This window comes from Styela clava, chromosome 9 (assembly GCF_964204865.1).
Source record: "Styela clava chromosome 9, kaStyClav1.hap1.2, whole genome shotgun sequence".
NCBI lineage: Eukaryota > Metazoa > Chordata > Ascidiacea > Stolidobranchia > Styelidae > Styela > Styela clava.
The window spans coordinates 6,521,568-6,534,227 of record NC_135258.1 but is presented as its reverse complement, the minus strand read 5'-3'; the positions used below and the strand labels follow the sequence as shown (position 1 = coordinate 6,534,227).

The 12,660-nt window shown below is 34.4% G+C and overlaps 1 protein-coding gene across 4 annotated transcripts in view; it reads left to right on the top strand.

Annotated features, from left to right (window-relative positions):
• Nucleotides 1-12,660, top strand: part of LOC120338737 (slit homolog 1 protein-like) — an 87,351-nt gene that overhangs the window by 52,440 nt on the left and 22,251 nt on the right. For all 4 annotated transcript variants that reach the window (XM_039406669.2, XM_039406667.2, XM_039406668.2 and 1 more), the window contains exons 5-9: nucleotides 2,846-2,917; nucleotides 6,272-6,415; nucleotides 6,916-7,079; nucleotides 9,180-9,321; nucleotides 9,798-9,869. In XM_039406669.2, coding sequence (XP_039262603.2) covers nucleotides 2,846-2,917; nucleotides 6,272-6,415; nucleotides 6,916-7,079; nucleotides 9,180-9,321; nucleotides 9,798-9,869 — 594 coding nt within the window. The remainder of the gene's footprint in view (nucleotides 1-2,845; nucleotides 2,918-6,271; nucleotides 6,416-6,915; nucleotides 7,080-9,179; nucleotides 9,322-9,797; nucleotides 9,870-12,660) is intronic.

Here is a 12,660-nt window from a genome sequence, read left to right as displayed (position 1 = left end):
CGCGTTCATTTTTACCAACTCAAATTGCTAGTCAGCATTTAATGATGCCTTATCGTGGTGTTGATGTGAAATTTTCACAAATACGGCCAGGTTGTTCAATATCTGATGAATAGTTTTATGATTGTTTTTTTTTTAAATCTGTGTCTTTACCGAATGCACTTATATAGTGAGCCACAATCCTTTATTCATATCATACTATAATGTAGGGTATATTTTATAATAAAACATCCTCAAATTTCAAACTTTGGGAAACCCAAACTCTTCTGTTCTTAGAATATCATAGGATTCATATATCACGCGATATGTCTAAAAAACTGTTGGGCATAATTTCCGATGCATCAAAGTCGGATCACTTAAAATACTTTACCAACCTGGAGAACATTTGTTATATTTTTACATTGTTTACACATCGTTCGTCTTTTACACTGACTTTTAATCCCTTATGAGTTTACCATAGAAATATCTATGGCCACATGTAATCTAATAACCCCTAATCCACCGTGTAGAGTTCAGCTCACTCCATATTTTTCTCTATTTGCTCATAGTAGTCAACTGGAAAACATGCATTCTTACGTAACAATTATGTTAGTTTATCGCTCGAAATTGCTCGGCCAATACGGTGAAACCCCAAGATTCGGCTGAAGTATTTCCAAATTGGAAGGAATTTTCAAATCAGTTTAAACTAAATCCATTCTAATTCGAATTGTAAACCAGTTATCCTTATTTGGAAACGGTTGAATTTCGAATTCTTTAGTAAAACAAGGGGTGGATACTTTGCACGCAATGTCGCTGTTTTAGTTTATCTGATTCAGACATAGGATACGATATCATTCATATCCCAGGAGAAAAGAAAGCCCATAAGACGGCCTAATTATAAGGCGTACCGCGAACTCTCGTCTGATTACTAGTCCATGTCCATATAGGATTCAATTAGATTATTTTGTTTTAAATTCATGTTTTTTTTTTGTCCCACAATAATAACCGATATGCGACACGAAGCAAGAATAAATGAATTGAAAAAAAATCGGCGCATAGCAATTGAGGAGGGGGCGTAGAGGACTCGGCGAGTCATCTAGTCAGCGACACGTTATTTCTGAATTGCATCAGGAAATATAGTGAAATATAACAACTGAATATGATCATTTTACCCACTTTGTGACAAATTTCGGAAGTTTAATAAAGCTATTGGTTAGCAATCAGTTCTTTATGCTCTGAGACGAAATTAATCTCTCTGACTATCTGTGTTTACATTGCGTGAGCTTTGTTCTAGATCAAGTGTTACACCTTGTTAACAAAAGAGCGCCACCATGTGGTACAGTTTTGTTCGGGTGTTTACATGGTCATTCTATATACTGATTTTTTCCGTTTAAAAAATAGCGGCGCGTTTGTTTTTCTGATTATATAGTTTATCAAATATAAAGAGGTAGGAAATGACATTTAGCGCAATATCGGTCTTATAATGATGTCACTCCTAAAAAATTTGACTTCGCTTGCGTTCATCTGTACTCATTTAAATATTCGAATTTCGGGATTCAGTTTCAGGAAAGAACATGATTTTAATACTTATAGACTTAGTTTTTATTTTGATGTTATTATTGTAACCTATGTATATAACCTTGTATCTAGTAATATGTTGCGTTGTGTGCAGTGTGGAAGTGTATGGCGCTTTTAACAATTAACGTCTTTTGCGCCAGACAATTTGAAGCAAACTTTAATATTCCTATGGTATCCTATTCTATAGTGAACTTTGTAACACGAATGCAACCTAAACTTTTATTAATACTGAGAAGCTGCCATATATCATAATAACCAGCAATATAAACCAACACCACTCTGTATTAATTTCACATTTCCCTTGAGATACAGATACAAAACCACAACTCTTAGTAATTAGACACTTTGACGTGTCATTAGCAAGGTTGTGGCTCGATGACCCCGGTCATTGGTTAATTTGTGGACATCATTTCGCAAATACTTTCAGTTGTCACTTTGTAATCAATGTTTTATTTGTAGAGTGGTATACTAATAAAAATAAGAAGTAATTTCATTAAATATTTAAAAGTAAATCAGCAACCTCGTGTGTTCTGTTTTTAACAGCTTTTCATAGTATGGATTCAAATAATATCTCAGTCTTATACTTTCTAATACTTGGTAAACATTGGATATGGTCATATATTACAACCATAGTTTTTAATTACAGTGATGTAAAATATTCTTTCCTATTTGCAATTTTTCTAGCAAGGTCGTGTTCGAAGTACTAATACCACAGACATCTGTTATTACTTATTACTCTTAGAAACTAATTTTTAAAATAACCAGAAAAATATGTAATGTAGATATTTGTATCATTGCTTTATGTTTGATCCTCATTTAATAAATATTGCTTGAACATGGAATGTTCTCTATTTTTGTTGGAGTAATAAAATAAATTATTATCAAATTTCATTTGTGAATATATATAATTAATCGCTACTTCGTCTCTTCATTCGATCTCTTTCTAGTGGAAATGACCAATACTTTCAAATAAGCGAATTTATTAACATCCTTTCCATCATGACAGATATTATGACTTTGTTTTGAGTGGTTCATTGCAGTCGCGTGTTTGTATCGGTATGTCTCTCGCTCGTATTTTTATTTGCATTTTTTATCGTACCCCCAGCTGTCAAATTTGTAATAGCATTAACGTTTAGCACAAAGTAGCTATTACTCTGGTGTCAAATTTCATATTCATTATGAAAACCGAATATCCGTTTGAGATAAACTTGTATATCTGTGTATACCCAATTCACTTGTAAAGTACTCACACGCAATGCTTTTATCTAAATATTATTTCCTTTTATTACAGAGATCTCTCTCACAACAGAATCGGAATCATTCAGAAGAAAACGTTCAGAGGACCGAACTCACTCAGAACATTGTAAGTTTATTTCCCCTGATACATCGTCATTAATTCTTTTTTCCGCAACCGCAACCACCTATTTTTATACTATATCTGTATCATATCTGTTCTTTAGTTTATTGATTCAATTTGGCATTTCTAACATTTCGCAGAGCATTATCTTTTTAATCATATTTAAATACTATTTGGTAAATGGTCATGTCCTGAATAGTGCGAAACGCCGAAGAAATAGCATGAAGTACATCGGATGAAATGGTTTGAGATTACATTGAATCAAAAATTAAACCAAAAGGGTCGCTCAAGAAATGAAAGTTGTTTTTCTGGAATCTCGAAGGCGTTCCGGGATCTTTGTCATCGATACTACAATGTCCTATCGTTCGCACGGTACCTAGGGTTGAATATTTGATTTGGCAACACTTCAAATTGCAGATTTCTGTTATAAACTTAATCGTTGTGGCCATATTTCGTACTTAAAATTTTTGAATTGACATTTAAAATTGAAGCGGCATTTTTGTAGCTTCCCACAGGTAACTCTATTCTTGTTTTGAACGTGACGTCACAAACGCACGCGACGAGGGCATTGTAGTGTCATATTACGTACTGATAAAATGATTCATGGCCACAAGTTGTAAACAAGATGCATTCTAGGATAGAAGGCTGTAATCGGGGTATTGTTTCGCTACACCGTATCTAGTATAAACCGCACTGAAAGGCTTCCGCACCATTATCTTGAGAGTTAGAGCATGCATTTAATTTTTACAAGTATTTCAGGAATCTGAGTTCCATTTGATATTTTCGAATTTGGCGAATTAAAATAATAAAATAGAAATACTTTAATAACGAAGCATTATTAACAATTGTATTCTCCTTATTCATTACCTACAATCCTTTTACGTTGTTAACAAATCCTAATAATTTTTCCAGAATATTTCGCTATTTTTCGGATTTGTAGCAGATTATATATTTGACCTCGAAGTTACGTCTGACTCAATACTCTTATCTTCCGAACGTGGCTGTTGTAATAGGATAGAAAAATCGAGATTGTTGGTGGTTTCGGTGGATTGGTTGTTGAACGGCCTAAGAAAGCTTCGTTTAGGAAACCATGCACGTGTCTTCCAACCACACATTTTCTCAAATACTCTTGTCAGTCAGGATTAATATCGCTAGTTGTGAAAAGTTCTTCCAACTGCTGTTCCAAATGTATTAAAACACGCTCGGTGTTAACAAAAAGTCTGGCAACCCTCAGTGTCAGAAAGATTCGAATTGTAATTTTTAGTACTAAGCTCATTCACGTCTTTCGCACAAGGTCATGTATAAGAATCCACTAATATCTAATAATGTGTGTGGAACTGGTATTTCATTGAATGGCCAGTGAGGGCGTGGGATTTGAACCCGAATTGTGTGACTTGCAACCGCTAATTATTGCACAGCTAATTTTAAAGATTTAATTAACCGATATGCCATCGCGCAATGGAAGAAACGTAATGACCAGTGAGGTACACTTCAAATAAATATTATACGAATAATTAAAACAAAAATAGGACTGCTCGTAATTAACACTCAATGTTAGAGATATTTGTATTATCGATTTGAGCGGTAAGAAACGGTATTAAAGTGATTTAGACTACAAATAATGCACGAATTATTAGTTGGAAGGAAAAAAATGCTCACTAACGTTTCATTGAAATTTCGACAGCTGTCACCTTAGTTTTCTTTATTCCTAGAGATGCAAGTCCGGTTGTGACGTAATCCCACATTTGTCGCCAATGTTATCACTTGGGTTCCGATGTTTTGGGACATTCGTGATATCGTATCCTGCGGGTCTCGTACACAAAAATGCGTGCATGAAATGCATGGATTAACCTGGTTCCACCTGGCATTATGTTCACACGACCCTTGGTACGAAACGCTATATTGTTGATTTTTCTTCAACTTTTTGATTAATAAACCACCGACCTGTTGTATTTCGAGTATTTTCTCTTAAATCCTTTGTTGATTTGATTGGATTATACTCCAATTCCGTTTCCTGGTTCAAAAGGTCACAGGCTGACAACCTTATGTCAAGTGTAAGAACATCGCGTTACACAAACACAGGATATTCAATCCGAAACGTTATTTCGCGTGATTCGCTTTTCCCACGTGATAGCACCTGGTTCGAGGTTCGAACTTTAACCCCGTGACGTCACACCTGGCCCAGAATTCGTGCGAAGGCATCATGACACGAATACACATGCCAAGCATCTTTAAACGAACCACAAGTACCATTATGAAAACGTTACTTATCTGATAGCGAGCGGATACTGTTTCCACACATGTGGGGCGGAATTTTTGATATCAAAGTTGGAGCACAAGTGGGACCTGTTTGCGGGTGAATTAAACCAAACCGACGTTCAAGGTTTTACATATTCGGTTTGTCTGACAACTTTGCGGGTTTTTGAAGTAAAGTGGATTCTTTCAAGGTGCAGGTGGTAATTCGCGACGTCTTCCTGTGCTGTAGAAACACAGATTGTGTGTGGGGTAAATCAATCCGTTTGGTAAACTCACAAATTCTTTGTCTGGCTTTTGTTCGCAAAACATATAACGTATATCTAGTGTATATTGTGTAATGTGTACATTTTTAAGTAATTTCAGCCATTCTATTGAAAATCGTTAATATCTCTACACAACTTGATTCAAGTGAGGTCTAATAGCAGATGTGTAATAAAACTTTGTATTAAATTGTCTGGTGAAAAATATTTCAACTGTTAAAATCGTCATATGCTTTCATAATACAAACACACAATTGGAAAATATCTCAGGTCAAATTCGCAAATGAACAAAAACAATTACACATTTTGGAAAAGGATATTATCTTTCAATTGTTTCAGTCATTCTAAAAGCAACTAGAATCGATATATTCATATTTAATGAAATTTGTTCTGAGTGATAATTTATCTCGGTGACGTCCACACTCCAATGCGATCACAGAGGTAAAATTCTTTCACGTGGAAGCTTCAACGTGACTTTGAAATAGGCACGAAGCTCTTGAACTTCAACTTGCAATTGATAATATAGAGTTTCTTGATCAAATGCATTCCATTGATTCCGTTCTGAATCATATCAGAGGGTAAAATGATGTCTACGAAAACCAGGTGTGCGCTAAAGTGTCGAATTAAGCAAAACACATTAGGCGGTGCCAATGATATCTTATTTGACGTTAGTTGTTCATGCGCCACTGTGGGCCATAAACATATGTGGCATTCGAGGACCGGTCTTCAATATTTGAGGCCTTAAGAAGGAAGGTTAGGGGGTGCCCTTCCTACTTAAAAAATCTTTTTTGGAAAACGTTTCGTACGTAAATATGGTCTTACAGACTTCAATAATATTTTCTAGGCAACTAAGCAACAACGAGATCTCGTGTCTACACGAAAGTAGTCTCAGACCAGTCCGCAGTGTGGAGTTCCTGACTTTAGACAACAACAAACTAACAACACTCCCGCTACAAAGTTTTGAACATTTGATGAAATTGAGGACATTGTGAGTTAACAATGAATTATTTTGATGCAATTTTTATGTAAAATATCATTTCAGTAATATTAACATACCAATTTGACATATGGCCTTGTCTGGAGTGAAATATAAAAACATATGAAAACATTAAAATCTTTGGCAAATACTTCAATTTTATCTGATGTGTAAAAAATATGCCACGACATGTTATTTTAAGTTAAGAATGCTAATTTTAGATAATAAAGATTAATGGTATAGTCATACATAATCAAAAAAATTTTCAAAACGTTAAATATTAGTAATAAAATTGAATTGGAAGAATCTGACCGACATTGAATAAGACTATTGATAAACATGAAAATGAAAAAATTTACACAAGTATTGTATTTTTGTCTTTTACGAAATTCCCGAACCCACAGCTTACTATTAGAGACGTGGGTTGTGCAAGTCCTATTCCATGTCTAATTCTAATAATATACATGCGTTCACACTTCTTTTTGAATTCACTGTTTTTGTTTCACTCTCAGTCGTTTCAACAACAACCCTTTGAATTGCGATTGTCATCTTGCGTGGATATCAGAATGGCTGATCTCAAGACCAAGTGCTGGTTTATTTACTCAGTGTGCGGAACCTTCACATTTACAGGGAATGGAAATAAAACATCTGGAAAGAGGCGAATTCGTCTGTGATGGTGAGTTATTTGATTTGTATCAAGTTATTTGGACTAAAGTTTTGCTCAAGAACTGTTCGAAGGTACGCTTCCATACGTGCTTTGTTTTAAAAAATGAATAACTGAAACATATCCTAATTTACCGTTTACCGACCGTTTAAGATTTCTCAAACCACCTATGTTTTGCAGATGTTCGTTGTTCCGATAACCGAGTTTGGTTAGCCATCCATGCTTAGTACGAAAAATGCTACTGTAATATGTTTTATTTTATATTTTGCTCAAAAGCAGTAGCACAAACTCTCGAACAAAAGTAGAAAATTACAATTATTTCAATTCCCGACTGACTTGCTTTGAGCAATGTGTAGGTTTCTCGTTACTGCAAATATTTTTAGAAACTCCAGTGTTTTCCGTCAGTGTTGACAATGACATTTGAACTTATAAAGTATATTAAATAAAGACAGAAATAGTTATTCGTTCGTGGACACTTTTGCCACGTCAATCGCTAAATTGTTGTTCAAATTCAACCAATCAAATCACGCCACGCATTCAAGATGTTGATGTTTGTTATTTACCGTATGATATTTACCACGCCTTAATTAAAGCTATATAAAAATGTCAAAAAGATTGTCCTAGACACAATGTCTGGTTTTGGGAAACTCTGAAAAGTATGTTTCAACTTTCCCATGATTTCAGAAACTAAAAATGTATTTGTGATCATACAGTAGTATATAATTTAGTTGTCTAGTCATAATTATGGCTTTTATTTCGTCACAATGATATAAATATGAATCACGTGTCTGAGTAATCAAATGAGAAGGGCGTGACGTTGTGGGTGGCAAAATTTCTGAAACCGTAATTCTAATTTTGGTGACTAACTTTTATTTTGAAACTAAAACGCAGACATTCTGTCTATTGAATGGAAGATGCGCCAAAAAGACATTATAATTACATCATGGTCTTACGCTATATTTATATCAATTTTTGTATGTACTGCCATAATACCCATTTATTTCAAGTTTATTAGCATAAAGCATGACTTAATATAACACATCACCGAAGCATTCATGGCACGTTATGGTTACATAGCTTCACAAAAGCAGATTTTGCAACTTTAAACGATGCCGCTTTATGACATCACAATTGGCATAAACAATGGAAATCCCTCAAATCCAATTTAGAAGTCATTCGTGTTATAGTTCAAATAAACCAAACTATACCGTATTTTGGAAAGCCAAGAAACCATTTTAAAACATAAACATTACGAAAGAAGATGCGTGCAGAAAATAAATAAACACGCACGTTGTGTAAAATTGAATAGAAAAGCTTGTCTTTGAAGATTGTATACTATAATAACAGCGCCAAGCGATCGTGATATGAAATGGCCAATGACAATAGAGGGCGGTGGAAGAATGCGTTTTATATATTTTATTTTAATCATTTTAACGGTTTGTTTCTTATTGCATTAACTCATTTATAACTGAATTTGAATGAAGTTTTTAAACTTTTATTTAAAATTATTTAAGTAAGCATTTATTTGCGCAGTAGAACTTCATATATCTTAACTCCTAACAGTAGACTTTCGGCGCATGATCTTCTTTAAATTGATTATTATACGATGAACAATATTCTTTAGTTTCATTGGGTTAATTTGCATACTGGTAACATAAACCTCATCCAAGGCTATTTTCCGCAATCCTCTTTCTAAATTGAAGATAATTTTTGTTTTTCATCACTGGAGGCCACTGTTGCACATGACAACCACAGCATTCTCATTCAATGACAAGAGAACTATGCTCAAATATATGGACACGTAGCGCCACCCAATGGCAATAATTTTGATGACGTCATAGCGAAAAAAAAAAATAGCCTTCTGGAGAAAAATTTTATTGTTAACCACTGAAAATTTCAAAGCAATTGGTCCAGTATTCGAAGAGAAAAGCGATTTTTTAAAAAAGATGGAGACAAATAACAATAACAACATAATATTGAAACGATCGTTATGTCCACTAAACGTGTCCAATAACAGGCGTTCTCGTTAATACAAGAAGATGAAGTTCTCATATACTTAGTTTTGAAGACAATATCAAATACAATTAAATCAAAAACTTTTAATTTTAACAGCATCAACAGGCAGACAAAAACCGAAATGTGAAATGTCATCTTACTGTCCATCCATGTGCAAATGTTCTAACGGAATTGTTGATTGCCGAGACAAAGGTTTGAAATCGCTTCCAGTCTCAATGCCTGCTGATGTCACAGAAATGTAAGTATTTTAGTTTTAAGTTTAAGCGAGATATAAAACGTCCGATAATCAAGTGATTTTTGTGTTTTCTAATCGAATCGCTTTAAAGCAAAGTGAAGCATTAAAAGGCACATCTGTTAGTAAAGTTACGTGGAGTGGGACCAGTTTGTTCCCCAGATTTTTATTTTAGAAAGGGGGATGATTTTCGAAACTTAGGGTGTGTTTCCAAATTTAGGAATAATGAAATTTTGTTATTAGTGATAAAACTTATCGTGTAATTGAACTTATGTATTTGACTAATCATCTGGTTGGGGTCACCGAAATCCCAAGAGCTTGTTTAACATTATAGTGATAGTGCTTCATTATGCGCCAATAATTGTCCTTTAAAGAATGATTTGAACTAGTTCAAGTCTATTCGATCAAATAACGGGTATGCGACGGTGGATTCTACATAACCATAGCGAAGTATCTTTTGCATATCATTTCCCTATTTTCAGACGTCTTGAACAAAACATGATTGAAGTGATTCCTGCTCGAGCGTTCGCCAGATACAGAAAATTGAAAAGAATGTGAGTGGCTAGCTATTTGCTTATTAACAACAAATTAGAAATATTTACCTCGTCTCTGAAATCGTCTGGGGCACGTATGTGTGCATAAAAAAATTGTTCATATACTCAAAATATATTTGATAAAAGCTTCCAGAGTCTCAGGGCGTTCCTAAAGTACTTCCTAAAATAAAGTGTACCAAAACATTAAAACCGTAATAAACTCTAAATAATGAAGGCTGTTTGTTGATCCTTGTTAAAAACAATAAATCTGATAAAAATAGAGCAAAAAAGTCAAAAGGTGACAGAAGGAATGCTGTACTTGGGGTTCAGAGGCAACAAGGCGGTCTTACTAAACGGGCAACTCGTTCAGATCATCTACAAAAATATAGATTAAATGTTTACATAGCCTTTCCTGAATAAGCTATTTGTTTAGCGCGTCGTCTGTTCGGCTAAATGACTAATATTTTGCAGCCGGACGTTTCAAGTGTTCTGCGCCAATTAGCAGGCTAAATGTATATCGTATTTCATTTAAACCTTAACCTGTCAAAACATACTCGACAAGTGGTCAGAATCAACAACACAGCACGACACAATCCTTATATGTAAAACTACCCTGTTTCCCCGAAAGTGAGACCTAGCCTGAAATTTAAAAATAATTTTATTATAAGCCCTCCCTTTAAAATAAGACCTAGTCGATAGCAAGAAATAACTCCTACACGTTTTAAATGATTAATAATCTATGTTTGGCAGTTTTTTTTTTAAATAGAAACGTATTATTTATGAGTAAACAAATATTGGTTTTCATATTTTATATAGATGAAAATCTCGTAATTCTCTACTTTGTAATTGTGTTTTTGATAAGTGAAAATAAAAGACACCCCCCTAAAAATAAGCTCGAGTGTTATTTTCGAAAGAAAATTGAAATAAGACCCTATTTTCGGGGACACACGCTAGTTTAAGACATCAGGGGTGTACATTCAAATTTAGTTTTGTGGAGTATTGGAATATTATTCCATGAGATAATATATAATTTGTATTATTCTTTTTCTAGTTAGTCAAACGATCGTGCGTTGCTCATAAGCCCATTGCGCGTGTCTAACAAGAACTACAAGTAAATACTGGCTCAATAGAAGTTTCGAAAATAACAAACTTATTGAATTTCTGTTCAATTAAACTCTGCAATTTTTTTTTGGTGGTGCACTTAAATTTTTGTTCATTATAACCTTGCAATTTTTTCCTGGTGGTCCATCTAACCAACCCATCATTCATCAATTATCACTCGAGTTATACGAAGCGAACGGTTTTCAAAATTCTTACACACGTATACCGTTATCATTCATACAGGGTTGATGAGAAAAAATTTATAATTTTCAATATATGCCCGTACAAGATATTTTTACAAGATACTCCGTATATTAATTTTCTCGATACTAGGTATAACTAATACTCGAAAACAACAAGACGCCTACTTAGTTTGAGTCATCGACGCTTAATTACGGTAACGAAAATAAGGAATTATAGATACTATACGTTCAACTAAGGATTATTGACCTTTATTTTATCAGAATAAGGAAACCCGTGATGTATTTAACAGTTATGAACGTTTCTCACAAATATAATCGGTATGAAAATATTGCGATGACAAAAATAGTTTTAGATATTTTAACAATTCTTAGCCCTGTAATTACCTTTTTGAATACGTACACATTTTATTTTATTTTTAACTTCTGTCGCGATATCAGGACCTTTTTTGCGTTCTTGACAATAGTTAACAAATGTGTAACCATTAGTCTGTGTATTTAAAATATATTGGCATGTTAGTATGAGAGCCCGTAGAAAAATGTTAATACTGTTGGTGCATGACTTTATATCTGAGCCGGGCGAACTACGGTCGCGGGCCAAATCCGGCCCATTGAGTAATTTGATTTGGCCCGCCTGTTTTCCACTTTTGCTTTCGTAGCACTGTAAATATTATTCATGAAGTGTAACTTTTTACTCCACACTTACACGCTAGTCTAGGTGGGCAAAACTTTTGGCCTATGGCCCAAACACCTTGCCCACCCCGCTTTATATTATCCAAATAAGGAAGCAGGCTCTGAATTTACCGATCAGAAACGTCTCTCATAAAATTATAGCTGTGGAAAAATTGGAAATGACAAAAATAGTGACAATTAATTTTTTACAACTCCCAGTTCCGTACGACCGTTTCTAAAAATGCTTCATCAGTATTTTTTAACATTCATTTTCTTTATCGGGGCAGTTTGTTGGTTATTTAAAATTTTGGTTTGTTAGTAAGTAAGTGTGTGGAAATTTTAATACTATTTCCCTACATTACTCGTATTCAAGTGGCCACCTTTGCGCTGAAATTGTTGTCTTTTGAGATTACTATTATGACCGGTGTTGTTTGTTGCCTACTTGATGAAGATTAGTGATGTTTTTGTGTGAAATCATCAATTTTGGGGTCGATTTGGGGGTAACAGGGTGTTATGTGATGTCATGGGTTCCTGGATACTTCCACGACAATACTAATCTCCTGTCATATTCGCCTTTTTGGGGATTGATTGATGATGATAATCCGATTAATGGGGGATTTATGATGCTTTCCAAACTCTTTAGGACCTGAGTGATGACGGATTCCAAACACCCATCTTGCACAAAACTTCGAATCAATAATTAGGAATTTGTCGTTAGAACTGTCCAATATGGGTATATATAAGTCCATGCATATGAAAAAAAATGATTAGCCAATTTTATATTCATCATGAATGGCAACCTTATGGAAGACCGCGTTATGCCATATTCTTTAGTCGTT